Raw genomic sequence first — 15,351 nt, forward strand, 5'->3', positions numbered from 1 at the left:
AGCTGGGAGGGGAGAAGAGGAAGGTCCCTAAAGGGGGTGGTGCAGGAGAGAGACCCTCTTACCGAGGTCTAGGGTACTGCTTCCACAGATCATATTGAGATGTTGGGAGTTATAAATAAGTTGCTTAAAGAAAGCTCTGATTAAAAAAAAAATTTTTTTTAAAAGTAAACTCTTCCCCCAGGGTGGGGCTCGAACTCACGACTCCAAGATCAAGTGTAGTTTGCTCTACTGACTGAGACAGCCAGGCACCCTTGATTTTGATTTTTTTTTTTTAAGGAGATGAACTCCCAGTTAATATTAAATAAAGGCTTCTAAAAATACCCACGAGTACTAGAGATTGTTACTATTAGCCATATTCCTAGGGTAGCCATACCGGGGCCTCATGCCACTTTCGGGGGGGAGGGGGCTAGTCCTTGGTCCAACCATCCCCTCCCGCGGCGGAATCGTCCCTGCGGGTGCAGCTCAGGCTCACCCTCCGCCCCCGGCGCAGCCAGGTCCCCGGGCCCGAGCGGAGCCGGGCGCTGTCGGGCGCCTGGGGAGCCGGGGCAGGGACGAGCGTGACCAGGAGGAGCCCGGGCGATTGCGGCCGGGGAGGGAGGAGGCGGCCGGGCCCAGCCTGACGCAGCGGCGGCGGCGGCGAAGCAGGCCACTGCCAGGCCCCCGGCCCCCGGCCCCCGGCGCCAGCCGTCCCTCCGCCTCCGCCTCCGCCTCCCGCGGCTCCCCGCGCGTGGGAGTGAGTGCGTCGCGCGGCCGCCCCGGGTCACGGGCCGGGGCACCCCCTGCGCGCTAGCCCGGGCGGAGGGAGGCGCAGGAGCGCGCGCGACGGGCGGAGGCGGGGAAAGGAGCGGGCGAGGCGGAGGCGAGGGAGGCGAGGGAGGGGAGGGAGGGAGGGACCCGCCCCGCCCGCCGCGCCCCGGCCGCCCGGCATGTGTGGCCACAGGCGCCCGTCGCCGTCGCTGTCCCGGGGCTGAGCCGCACCCGGGTGTCCGGGACGGTGCGTGCGCGAGTGTGTCGGTCCGCGCGGGCGAGCGCCACGCCGGCCCCGAGCCTCCCGCTCGCTCCCCCGGGCCGCGGTGCATGTTCGCCTCCTGCCACTGTGTGCCGAGAGGCAGGAGGACCATGAAAATGATCCACTTTCGGAGCTCCAGCATCAAATCGCTCAGCCAGGAGATGAAATGCACCATCCGGCTGCTGGACGACTCGGAGATCTCCTGCCACATCCAGGTGCGGGCTGCTCGGGGCGAGGGCGCGGGGCCCTCTGCGGGTGGGCGTGCGCGGGCCGGGCGAGAGAACCCGTGCGGGGGCCTGCTAGCGAGCCAGATTTCTCTCTCCCCGCCCGCGAGGCTGGGAGCCCTTGCCGGCGCAGGGCGCGTTAGGCGCGCCGTGGCCCCTTCCCTGGCGTGCAAGCTGCGCGCACGTCTCGCTGCGCCTAGGCTGGGGGCGCGGGGCAGCTGCCTCCTGGGAGAAGCCAACCCCCCGATCCCCTCCCCCGCTCCCCGAAATGGGAGCTCGGAGAGCCGAGAGGGACACCTGCCTGTCGCCCATTCTTCCTTCCTCCCTTCCTCCACGTGGAGAAGGCATGCACAGCTCGGCTTCACTCAGCTCTCTTGGCGCCCGGGCTCCGAAGGTGCCCTCAGCCCGGGGCCCGCTTTCACTCCCTGCCGCCCCCCTGCCGATGGCCTTTACTCCGCGTGGGGGCGGCGGGGAAGTTTCTCGGGAGTGAGAGAGGCTGGGCAGACCTGGGCTTCGGGCTTCAGCCTTCAGGGATGGGGCGCGCGCTGCGCGGAACTGGAGCTACCCCGCAAGGAATCCTGAAATCGGTGTGTTTCAGAGAAAGGAAAAGGGCTGTGAGGCCGGCAGGGAGGGAGCCTCGCAGGACCTGGCTCCCGGGAAGAAGCGCCCCTTGGCGTGTGGGTGGACATTGCTCTTGCCCAAGTTGGACAAAGCAAGAGTTCTTTGGCCGAAGGTAGCTTTCCTGGCAGCCTCCTCCTCGGGTTCTAAGTGCTTTTGAGCTTGCAGGAGATGTAGTGTGAGCTGCAAGGGTGTGTGTGTGTGTGCGCGCGTGTGTGTGCGCGCGCGTGCACTTTCGGTGCGCTCTCTCCTTTGACCCACTAGGCGAGCACAATCTGGAAAGGTTGTGTCAGGGCTCAGCACGATTAGCTTCTGACTTTTAAATCTATTTGCTTATTTATCTCGGGGATTTCCTCTTCTTGCCTACCTGAGTCTTGAGGCTTCAGGACTGAGCTGTTTTGTTTTTGTTTTTTGTTGTTGTTGTTGTTGTTTTTTTAGATACAGAGCCCACTCTGCAGTTCCGTTGAGAGATGAATGGAGGCAGCGTCCCTCAGCGGCAGGAACAGGTCTCTGGGCTGTGTTAACCCCAGATGAATGAATGAATGAAAGGTCTTTCCCATTTGTTTGCCATGGGAGTTTGTGACACAGAGACAGTGGCAACTAATTTGTAAGCAGACAGTTGGACAAGTTTCAAAGGAATGTGGTGCCCCATTATCTCCCAGGAGAGTAGGCTCCCAGTGAATTTTCTGGAGGATCTTGAATTTCATTCTGAGCTAAGCAGCGCTGCTAAACTTAATAATAAAAGGATTAGCAGGTTAGGCAGTTTTTCTCCTGCCACAGGGTTGCACAGAAACGTTCCACATGTACTGTCTTGTGATCCAGAGATAATTGTGCACTTTGCCTTAGGTTCTAAAGTGGATGTACTGTACAGATCATTTCACCCATATCGAATATGTAATAAGTGGAGGAACCAGCAGCAGAGAGTGAGGGATTTTGACTTCTCCTCTGCTCTGTCCCTCCTCTGTGTGTCCTGTCCTGTCCCATTTGGAGTTGATACCACTAGGTTTTATCCCCTTCGGGACTTAGTCTTTCTTAGAATAGATAAGCAGTCCACAAAGAGCATGTATTTGTTGTCTGGTGTCCTGGGAAACAATAAACTATAGCTGGTCTAATAATAGTTTGGAAAGTTACAGTTTGTATGGCCCAGCTGGTGCCAAAGAGGTTAAAATGCTATATTCCAAAATGTTGATTTTTGGAATTTTTTTAAAAAATCAAACACTTCATTTTGTGGCATATCTTTTTTCTACTCCTTCTGGCCCCAAATGGTGATTATTTCACCATTAAGATGAATGAAAAGATCCTATATTGATAATTTTGGACCTTATCTTCCTAGACTTTTTCAAACCCAGGAATTTGAAATTGCACTACTGGGTACAGGGTCATAAAAAACTATCCAGTTGTTTAAAGTTAGAACAAAATGGTATTTTGAAAAAAAAACAAAACAAAACACCTTTTGAAGTCACCAGTCCATGCCCCAGGGCATCCATCTGTTCTTCCTTCCTTGCTTGCCTTTTTCCTCTGTTCCAGGAAATCACAAAGGTAAACGAGTATGTGGACTGTCATACAGTGTCACACACATCCTCCCTCCATAACCTGCATGAAATGAGTTATTGATTTTTTTTTTTTTTGCAAAACAACAGCTTTTAATTATTCTGTTCCAAATTATATAATTGACAGACTTTCAAAGAAACCACCTAGTGGCCCAGTCGCAGCCGCCTGGTATCCACTTCCAGAGGAGATGCTGAAAGTCACTTGCCTTGTCTCTTTCCAGAGTTTAGGATGTTGTCACATGATGTCATTAGGGTGTGAGTGTTTAGGTCTGAGGAAGAGGAATTCCAGATGAACAGGGAGCCGAAGAGAGGGTAGGGCACCAGAAGGCTGCCTGGGAGAATGGAAGGAGTGACTGAATACTCCTATTGGGCTTTTCCAGCTGAGCCAGCCCTTGTAGTCTGGACAGTGTAGAAGGACATGAGGTAACTCTAAGTTCTTTTATTCAGTCTTGCTGCGTCAAGTAAAGTGGAGTCCGAGCCATCTTCCCCATTCTATCCACCTTTTTCAGATGTTGGCATGGTTATTCACAGCTCCTTCTAATGAACTTGTCATTTTTCAATATTGACTTTTATTGAGTAAAATGTAAACTTTTCACATTGTACATTCTTTAGCAAAGGCTGGTAAACATGGTTGGTATTATTGGAGTTGACTGGGAGTTCTGATTTGTGTTTGAACAGAAATCCTAGCATAGTGCTTAATACATATTAGGCATTCAATTCATATTTATAAATGTAGATTGAATAACATCCTTTGTAGACAGTTAAATCTGTAGAGTAGGAACATTTCGTGGTGGTGGTAGTTTTTTGTTAGGGATTCCCCAATACCTAGGGTAGTACCTGGCGCGTAATCATGTTCAACAAACACCTGTTGATTGAATGAGTGCCCAGTACTTAATCTAGCTCATTACCTATCAGTATGAGAGTAGCATGACAACATTGGATTGGGGATCAGGAGATGCATGGTTTAATTATGTTACCATGCAGTTTGTGACATTGAGCGAGTCACTTGACATTTGGAGTCAGTGTTTCCTTTCCTCTTTTGTAAAATAAAGGAGTTGGGTTAGATGGATAGTTCCAATTTAATAAATCTAATTTAATTACTACCTAGACCAGTTGCATTTGAGTGAAACAGTTTTGTTAACGAGGTGATTGGATACACATTATTTCAGGATTTTTATGTCTCCATTTTATTGATGTTGTATTATGGAGTGTCACCTCAATTCTATAGATAGGGAAAATAAGGGTGAGAGAGATTAAGTGATTTGGGTCACCTGGCAAGTAAATAGATTAGAACCCAGGTTGTTGGACTGAAAATCCAGAGTTCTTTCTTCTCTGTGGCTACCTCTTGAGGCTTAAGAGGTTTTGCCAGCAAGTAGGAGAGTAGCCAAATTAAAGTGGTTTAAGTAATAAGTATATTGTCTTACCTAATGAGGAGTCCAGAGGTAGGGTAGCCTCAGGGTTGCTCAGGGGTTCTGTGTGGACACAGGTGCTTTCCATCTGCCCACACTGTCATCCTCAGCACATCAGCTATATTGCATAGAGCGGTGATTCTTATAAGGTGGCTGCAGTAGTTGTGGATGTGAGTCAGGCACTACCATTTCCAATGTATAAGAAGTGGTGCCTCCTCATGCATTTCTTTTTGTCACAGAGGAAGACCTTTTCTAGAGGCCGCCATCAGTCTTGCTATCAGGTCTTATTGGGCAGGATTGGATCATATACCCATGCCCTACCTGCAAAAGAGTCTAGGAATGTGTGCATCTGGTATCTTGGCTCTTCACTCCCTATAGTAGGAGGTGGGGTTTGGCATTATGGAATCAATAGAGAAGTGTGTGTGTGCGTGCGTGTGTGTCTGTCTGTCTGTGGTGGAAGGCAGAGACATCTGTTGGCTAAGCAAGCAGTGGTGTCTTTCAGAATCAGTCAAATTGAGTTATAATTATTATTACAATAAAATTGTCAGGAAAGTTTAATAAGATGTTATCTAAGCCCTGGCTTATTATAGGCAATCTTTGTGTGATCAAATTCCAGAACAAGAAAAATTGTTGAATCATCCTTTGTTGTTTGTGTTGTTAAATATCACTTTGGTCCTTACTGAACTGGTGGGTTCTGGGTAGTTCTGAGTCATCTGATATAGAGCAGGCACAGCTGGTAGAGCTCTACTCTTGTTGAAGTGGCCAAGACGAAGAGGTTGAGAGCTCATGTTCTGGAGCACTACTCACTTGGGTTGGAACCCTGGCTAGGCCACTGACTGGCCAGGTGTCTTTGGGCAAGTCACTTTACCAGTTTGGGTCTCAGTTTGCTTGCTCATCTGTAAAGTGGGGATTATAATGGGCCAGACCTCATGGCCCTGTTGCGATGCTTGGTAGCTGGCCCACAGTAAGAGTTGAAACAATATTGACTGTTATCTTTCTATTATGTGGAGGTATGTTTGAGGTAATTTAGCAGGGAAGCTTTGGCTTAGAAGCTAACATCTTGAAGTCTAAATTCATCATTCTATGATGGTGCAAGACCTTGAGCAAGTCACTGGGCCCCCCATTGTTCATCTGTAAAATAGACACAATAGTTCCTCAGTTGCCAACCTCCACTGTGTTGTTGAGATGATGTATGTGAAAGCATGTCATAAATGTCAAAATGTCACCCAAAGGTAGAGCACCATTCTTAAAAAAAAAAAAAAATTATTTATTTATGAGAGACACAGAGAGAGAGAGAGAGGCAGAGACACAGGCAGAGGGAGAAGCAAGCTCCATGCAGGGAGCCCGATGTGGGACTCGATCCCTGGTCTCCAGGATCAGGCTCTGGGCTGACGGCGGTGCTAAACTGCTGAGCCACCCTGGCTGCCTCTAGAGCACCATTCTAATTAATTTAGCTGGTGGGGCGGGGGTGGGGGAGCAAGTAGTTTACTGATCTTTGAGTTTCTTATCTATTGGAACAGGAACTGAATGATCACATGCAAACATTTTAAATATCAGGCCCCATGGTGATCCTGGTGGTGAATTCCAAGTGAGGTCCAGCTGACAGCCACACCTCTTCTGATAAAAAGGACAATCCAACACTTTTCTCTATCAAACTCATCTAGAATGCCATTCAGAGTCCACTGAAAATCGGGCACAAAAGGAATAGCAGGGAGAAACACTTCGTTAAATACCATGGCCCAGCTCTGACGTTTTTAGGCCTAGATTATATGGGCCAGGTCTTTGTATTAAGTACATTGTGGAAAAAAAAACTAATGTTATTTCAATGGTCTGCTAAGATCTTATCTCTTGATGTCCTCAGAGCAAAGGCGAAGTGTATTGACTGCAGAGAGAATGTAATCCTGTTGGCTCCACATCATTTGGACAGTCTATCAGCTGGGTGCTTGTAACTACATCTAACAAATTCTAATTCAGACTGGTTTGAACATTAAGAACATTTACTGGCTTGTATATCCTGAAGTCTCGAGTGTAGGGCTTCATTCAGTGACTATTCTGCCTTCTGTAAGGCTTTATCCTCAGACAGACTGGCAGTGAAATGGTTCTGGTAGTTTTGATCCTCACATTTTCATGGGGCCTGCTTCAGAGGCAGAGAGAAACTACTTCCAATTTAGAATTCCCAGCAGATGTCCTGCAGCATTCTGATCAGACCCAAATCACATGCCCACCCCTGAACCCAGTGACTGTGATCAGTCAGAGGGAATGTACCTTCCCTCAAAGTGAGCAGAACCTGGCCGTGGGACCTCAGCATGGCATCAACTTCCCTCCTGGTGGTGGTTGGCATGGGGCAGGGGTCAATGCCTAAAAATCAAGGCTCTCTTGAGAAGGAAGGTTGGGGGTGCGTAGAAATGGCTGATAGGAGGATAACCCATAATACCCTAGAATATCTGGATATACCCTAGAATAGTTTTGTCTGGGTCAGTGGTTCTCAAATTGTGTTTTGGGGACCCCTGGGGATCCCTGAGATCCTTTCAGGGGGTCTTCAAGGTTCAAACTATTTTCAAAGTAATATTAAAATATTGTTTGCCTTTCTTGGGTAACAGTTTTATTGAGATATAATTCATATATCACAAAATCTACCTACCTAAAGTGTACGATGTTGATATTTTCACAGAACTGTGCAACCATCACCACCATCAGTTTTGGAACGTTGTTACCATTCCCCAAAGAAACTCAGTGCTTTAGCAGCCATTGCCTCATTCCCCCTAAACTTTCCAGCCCTGGGTAACCAGCACTACTTATGTTTCTATAGATTTGTCTGGTGTGGATATTTGATAAAAATGGAGTCGTACAATATGTGGGCTTTCATGTCTGGCTTCTTAGCAAGTTTTCAAAGTTCATCTGTGTTGGAGCATGGATCAGTACTTCTTTCCTTTTTATTGCTGAATAATATTAATAATATTCTATCATGTGGCTAGATCACTTTTTATCAATTCATCAGTTGGTGAAAATTTGAGTTATTTCCACTTTTTGGCTGTTATGAATAATGTTGCAGCGAACATTCCTTTAAAAATTTCTGGGTGGACACATATTTCTTTTGTGTGTATATCTGGGAGTGAAATTACTGGATCTGTGTTTAACTTTTGGAAGACCACCAAACTGTTTTCCAAAGTGGCTATGCCATTTTGCATCCCCATCGGCAGTGTGTAAGAATTTTGATTTCTGTACATCTTTGCCAACACTTGTTATTATTTATCTGTTTGATATAACCATCTCAGTGGGTGTGAAGTGATATCTTATTGTGAGTTTGATTTGTATTTCCTTGATGGATAATGATGTTGAGCATCTTTTCTTGTGCCAGTGGGCCACGTGTGTATCTTTTTTGGAGAACTGTCTCTTTGGGTTCTTAGCCCATTTTGAAATTGGATTGTCTTTTTATTATTGAGTCATAAGAGTTCTTTTTATATTTTGGATACTTGTACAATACATGGCTTGTAAATATTTTTCCTCTTCTGTGGGCTGTTTACTTTCTTGATAGTGTCAGAAGTCAAAATTTTGATGAAATTCACTTTTTTTTCCTTCTGTTGCTTGTGTTTCTGATGTCATAGCTAGGAAACTATTGCATAATTCAAGGTCATGAAGACTTATGCCTATGTTTTCTTTTAACAGTTTTATAGTTTTACATTTAGGTTTTTGATTCATTATTGTATTAATATGCAATTCATGTACCACAAAATTTACTATTTTAAGGTATATATTTCAGTGGATTTTAGTATATTCAAAAGGTTGTCAATCATGACTACTCTCTATTTCCAGAAGACTTCATCTTCCCCCGAATAAACCTGTACCATTAACAGCCCAAGAGTATTTTGGTTCTAATTCCATTGTTTGGTTCTAATTCCATTGAATGGAATACATTCCATTGTATGGTTCTAATTCCATTGTATGTTTGGTTCTAATTCCATTGTTTGGTTCTAATTCCATTGTATTAGAAGGGTTCTAATTCAATTGTATGGAGAACCAAAGAGTATTTTGGTTCTAATTCCATTGTATGGAGAGTATTTTGGTTCTAATTCCATTGTATCCAACAATTCTCTGACACCACCTACACCTACAATTCAACTCCATTTTGACACCGTCTACCTGGAGGTAGCATCAGATCCCACAGGCTCAGTCCCACAAGACCACTCCCACTTTAGAGGCCAGTCATGAGGCCAGGCTTCTGACTGACTGGCTGTAGATCAGAGGTCCCCAAGACCTCCTCCTTGAATTTGATTAATTTGCTAGAGTGGCTCTCAGAACTCAGAGAAACATTCTACTTACTGGATCACAATTATTATAAAAGGATGTAACTTGGGAACAGCCAGTTGGAAGAGATGCATAGGGCAAGGTCAGGGGAAAGAAAGGGTGTACTCTCTCCAGGAGTATTGATCTCTAGGCACCTCTATGTGTTCACTAATCCAGAAACTCTCTAAATCCTGTCCTTTTGGGTTTTTATGGAGGCTTTATTACACCGGCACAATTGATTAAATCATTGGCCATTGATGGTTGAACTTAATTTCCAGCCCCTCTCCCCTCCCTGGAGGTCTGGGCCTTGGGACCTCTACTCACGTGGTCGGTTCCCCTGGCAACCAGCCATCATCCACAGGGGATTTCCAAAAGTCACCTCATTAACATAACAAAAGACACATTTCTTGCTCATGTCACTTAGCAAATTACAAGGGTTTTAGGAGCTTTGATGGGGAAATGAGGACAAAGACAAAATATATATTTCTGATTATAATTCACAGTAGCACACAGCTACTTCTTATCTTTGATCCAATTTGAGTTAACTTTTGTATAGGGTGTAAAGTAGGGGCTCCAAATTTATTCTTTTCCACGTGAATATTCAGCTGTCCCAGCACCATTATTTGCAAACACAATTTTCTTTCCTGCTGAATTGTCTTGTCATCCTTTTTGAGATGTTGTTTGCTTTTCCACTATTGTTCTTTCACAAGTGTACAGTGGAGTTTTCCAGAGGCCAGATGATATGTGATATAGACATGCAGTAAATGCAGAAGCAGATGCGAGAATCTACCTGTCTTCTTTTGAGCCAAGCATTAATGTAAAACAAGGCTACTTTTTCATTAAATCAGTTATTAGTTTGTAAATACAAGTTATTTTTCATAAAATATGCATTTTTTTGTTAACGTGCAGTGGTTCATTATCTTTACATGAATCAAAAAATTGATATTCAAAAAAATTCACGGGAAACTGATATATCTGACACAAATAAAAATTCTATCGCTCCTCCAGAGTGAAAGGGAAATTTGAGGCCAAGAAGCTTAAGAATGGTAGGTTTTGGTGACTCTCAATTACTGGATGTCTTGAAATATTTAAAAAAAAAAAAAAAACCCAACCAAATAAAACAGAACTCCCAGTACATCTTGGGAGATCTGAGAGATGCCTGACAACTTACAGGTATTTGAAATGATATCAACTAAATGATATCAACTAAATCCATTGTGTACATCCAAGGATAATTTGTATATGTGTATTTGGAATTCTTAATAGTAACCATATACTTCTCTCTGTGTGTATGTGTGTGCGCATGTGTGTGTAAGTGTGTGCATATAAGCATGCCAATGCTGAGAGAAGGACAAGGCCTGGCTCCACTGTGGTGAGCATTTCCCAGCTGTACTTGCTCTCCAGCTGAATCTTTCACCTCCAACAATTCGATGAAGCCAAGTCTTGAGACCCCTCCTTTGATTGTTGAAATTGTAAAATAACAATGCATTAAGAGTTTAAAATGTAAAGTACTTGAATGCGTCCTTCAGTGGTTACTTCCTTTTCTGAGTAGGCATTTTGGGGAAACTTAAAAGATTGCAGGAATGGAAATACCAGAATGTGTCCTGCAGAAAGTCTAATACGAGATTCATGGGCAGGAGTGATAGGCATTTGGTACATAGCCCGGCTTCCTCTTAGTTTCCACTTTAGGTGATGAAAGATTCAAGTTGCTTCTATGAAGTAGCAGAGAGCTAGACATGGAGTCTAGAGATGGGGAAAAGTGGGATTATGATGAGGAATCCTTAGGACAGGTTTTGCAACTGAGAGCTGAACTTAATTCAGACTCAGAGGAGTTGGTGTTCAGCTCTTGGGAGGGATGTGTAAATGCTTCTTGGTCTCTGATATTGTGGATCTTTTGTGCTCTTGTTAAAATGCAAATTCTGATCTAGGAGTTCTGGAGGAGGGCCCTAGAATTCAGCATTCTAACAGGCTTCTAGATGCAACGTCTATGCCCCACACTTGGAATAGTAAGGTGTTAGGGGAATTTATCTGTTTCATAATAAAGTTTTTGATTTTCTTGAGTGTGGGGACTTTTTGGCCTCTCCCCTGATAAACATTCACCCAGCATGTTTCCCTCAGTAGATGGTAAATGAATGTTTAAGTGAATGAATGAATAAAAGAATCCATCCAGGTGCATGTATCATGATAGACTGAAATACTGATTATACACTGATACTGGGGCTGGCATGATTCCTTTTGATTCCCAGCTGCAGCCAAATCATGAGATTGTTTTTCAAGCAGGATTTCCTCTGATGGCCAACCTGAAGTGCTGAACATCTGATAGCACATGGGGGCCCAGGGTTAATAAGAGACTTCTTGTCCCTCTGGACCACACTTCCCACTCTTGATTTCCCATATCCTGGACTCTTAGTGGCATTGCAAGGGAATTCTGGCACCTTCTTGGCACAAACAGATCATTGTGTATAAGCTGGCAGTGCCTACAAACTCCCAAAGGCATACCAGGGACCCAGCTGTCCTTACTTGCGGAAGTGACCCCAGGGGACAGTGACCCGAGATGACAATGAAAAATACATTTGAGGTGTAACATAAGCTCTGGTAACAAACCTAAGCTGTTTGTTTTGGTGGCTTTGCCTGAAGATTCAGGAGGGAAATGAGAGGATAACTTTAGGGGGAAAATTTATTTTGAGAGGAAAGAACAATTGTATAGATCAAGCAATTATGTTTTCCAAAAGTGAATTAATGAAGTTTTTTTTTTTTTTTGAAATAGCATCAATCTTATTTAATAAGTACAGAGCTGGGAACTAGGTAAGGAAAAAATAATGAGCATCAAGAAGCTCCCAGTCATTTGGGGGAAGAGAGACAAGATAGTCTCTACAGGGATGAAATGACAGCTGTAGGGATAGGTATATGGAAGTGGCAGACCAGGAGGAGGTAGGTATCTATATTAGATTGGGGCATCAAAAAGTATTTCTGGTATAGACGAACTTGATTAATAATTAAGGAACAAGTGGAAATCAATTCTTTGAAGAAGGAGAAAAAGGCATTTCAAGTAAGGAGAGCCTCTGCTTGATATAAAACCCTGAACATGAAACAGCATGATCAGATACAGAAATGAAGGAAGGGAGGATTTGGGATTCAGTCCCAAGAGGTTGGTTTCCGTAACAAACGTAATGGCCATGCCCCCCCAGGAAAGACAGACCTGGCCACATAATTTTTGGGACTCAGGGCAAAGTGGAAATATGGAACCTTTTGTTCAAAAATAAAAAATTTCAAGAATGCAGTAGCAGACATTTAAACCAAGTGTGGAGCCCTTCTAAGCATGGGCCATTCATCCATGAAGCTGGCCCTGAAAGGACTAAATCAAGGAGAAGCAGGTTGGGAGAGGAGATGATGAGATTCATTTTGGGCTTTTAACTTTGAGGAGTCTGGAGAGTATCTTAGCAGAGAATTCCCAGTAGATACCTGGAAATAAACAAAGAAAGTCAGCATAGAGGTCTGGCATGGAGACACAGATAAGGGGATACTTAGTGTTCATGCAAATGGTAGTAGAAGCCACGTCGGTGTGTGAATGAAACCATCAGGATAGGTCCTTTTTGTCCATCTTTCTGCTTAGGGCATCCTTGTAGATCAAGCCAATGGATTCTGAGCTCTGAAATTCTTCCCAAGAGTACTTGATCATTTTTCTTTTGTTAGGCAACTTTGACCAGAATAGGAGCATCTCCATTTTCTTCTGCAACTAGGACAGCCAAAACAGAGTTACCAGTAGAAAAACATTTTTCTGCTCTTCATCCTCATTTCCTTGCTTGGACTATCAAATGAAAAAAGTCCTCTCTCAGCTGGAAGGTTCTGAGTTACAAAGCATAGGATTTGCACTCTAGGAAGTCACCCTTTGAGACAATGTCATGAACATTAAGTAGATAATACATTTTAAAATCTTATCAACTTGGTACAAAATTGAAGTAAATGTGTTATATGAGGAGCAGTTTTTTAAGTTATGCTGTAATAATTTAGATTTTTTTAAATATTAACTTATATCTTGGATATCCCCTCCAGCAAATTTTGTTTTCTAATTAGTTCCCAGGGGATTATTGTCAATTTTAGTTAAAGTAAATTCAAGTTCTGTAAAAATCACTCCAAAATTAATCTAATTTGAGTAATGCAATGACCTGGATGTTAGGTGTAACATTTTTGTCTGAATGTATATCTGTGTATCATGCTGAAGTTTGAAGTATGATTATTCTGTAATGAGGAAAAGCAATTAGCATGTGAAGAGATTAGGGTTTGGTTTATTATGTCTCCCCTCAGAGATGTAATTTGTTGCTTTGAGCCATGAGGGCTTGCTGGTAAAACATTGGCCTGGAAAGGATTGCCTTGACACACAAACTGAAGATTCAAACAAAGTATCATTTACTAATGGATTGGCAATAAAAATAAGTAGTCTTAAACTATCAGCAACTAATTAGACTTATTAATAAAGAGAGGACAAAAACCTAATTAAAGAAATATTTTATTTATTTATTCATGAGAGACACACAGAGAGAAACAGACACATAGGTAGAGGGAGAAGCAGGCTCCCTATTGGGAGCCTGATGTGGGGATTCAATCCCAGGACCCCAGGATCACAGCCTGAGCCAAAGGCAGATGCTCAACCACCGAGCCAACCCAGATGTCCCCAAAAACCTAATTAATAGGCTGACTGATGAGTCTTCCTTGATGCCAGTAGTTCATGTTATTTTTTGGGCTGGTCTACATACCTGTGGATGCTCATTGTTCTGAACATAATGCTAGTCCTTGTAATCTGTGTCTGTATGTAGGTGTTGCCTGCAATGTTATGGTGGTGTTGAGTATTTATTATTCTTTGTTTAGTAGCATCCTTTCTCTTCCTTCGTATGCTGCTTGATATTCTTGAGTAGTATGTTAATAATGTGCATTAGCTAGTAGATTAAATTGAGATCCAAAGAGGTGATATGATTTGCCTAAGGTCACAGACTTAGCAAAATTAGGATGAGGTCTGGTGTCTTGAGTTTTAAGTTTGCTCCTACTATATTAAATGCTATCATTTTGTCTTCGAATCTTCTTTAGTAGTCGAAATGATATGATTCTTTTTCACTGACAACTTTTTTCTTTTTTTAAAAAATGTATTTATTTATTTGAAAGAAAGAGCATGTGAACAAGAGGAAGGGCAGAGGGAAAAGAAGAGAATCTCAAGCAGACTCTGCTTGGGTGCAGAGCCTGTTGTGGGACTTGATCTCCCGCCCCTGGGATCATGACCTGAGCCCAAATTAAAAGTCCATTGCTCAACCAACTGAACCAGCTGGGTGACCCTAACTGGCAACTTTTCTAATAGCAAAAGGGAGAAACCATACACTAACCACATTTCTGGATGAAAAAAGCATGTTGATTTTTTAAAATTGTCATCCAAGGACACAGTTTTAGTTCTTCTCTACTTTCTTTTAGTCAGTGTGTGGGTCAGTGGATGTCCCCATGAAAATTGTGATCAAGTTATCATGTATTTATGAGTATTTTGCCGTATAACATACTAGATCATTGAAAGACATCTTTTCTTTACACATTTGGCTTGGTATAGACATTACTTGTAGTTTGAAATTCAAATTAACTTCTAAGAAATTGAAAGGAAAAAGAAAGAGGAAGGATGATGTCAATATTCTATATGTTGGCAAATTGAACACCAATAAAAAATAAATTTATTAAAAAATAAATAAAAGCCTTCCTAAGGAAAAAAAAAAGAATTTTCTTTCTATCCTCCATGTAATTTACCTTGTAGTTTTGAGATTGGCTTTGAGAGTTGAAATCTTAGCAATCCCAGACCATGGTATTTAGAGGACTTCTGGAAATATATGAAAACAAAGTGTTTGATAGTTAGGCACTAGTCACATCCTTTTCAGGCTCTCTTTGTTTTGAAAGCTGAGGCAGTATAAAATCTCTGGAGTCGGGGTGGAAAAAACACTTTGTACCACCTGGAGCCTTGTCAAGGATGACTTCACCTTTTGTGCTCCCAAACCTCAAGGGAGATGTGCTTCTGCTGAGGGGCAACATGGCACGGGGGTGGTGGTGGCAGGGGCACCTTGGATGGCACCTTTTGTCTCCAGTTTTGGAGACATTATTTCTCCACCAGGTGTAGGTGGCAGCTTCTTGGTTCAGCGCTGATTAAAAGGGAAAAAAAAGGGAGAAAAAGTTGTACAGTAATTCAAGGGCAGCCATGAGGTCTGAGAGTTTGCAGTGCCAGCAGCAGTGTG

The 15,351-nt window shown here is 43.6% G+C and overlaps 1 protein-coding gene across 2 annotated transcripts in view; it reads left to right on the top strand.

Moving 5' to 3' along the window:
- The first annotated feature begins 918 nt into the window (after positions 1-918).
- FRMD3 (FERM domain containing 3) overlaps positions 919-15,351 on the top strand; it is a 301,558-nt gene continuing 287,125 nt past the window's right edge. For both annotated transcript variants that reach the window (XM_055311651.1, XM_055311650.1), the window contains exon 1: positions 919-1,224. In XM_055311651.1, the coding sequence (XP_055167626.1) occupies positions 1,078-1,224 (147 nt within the window). In that variant the 5' untranslated portion in view covers positions 919-1,077. The remainder of the gene's footprint in view (positions 1,225-15,351) is intronic.

This window comes from Nyctereutes procyonoides, unplaced genomic scaffold, assembly GCF_905146905.1.
Source record: "Nyctereutes procyonoides isolate TBG_1078 unplaced genomic scaffold, NYPRO_anot_genome, whole genome shotgun sequence".
NCBI lineage: Eukaryota > Metazoa > Chordata > Mammalia > Carnivora > Canidae > Nyctereutes > Nyctereutes procyonoides.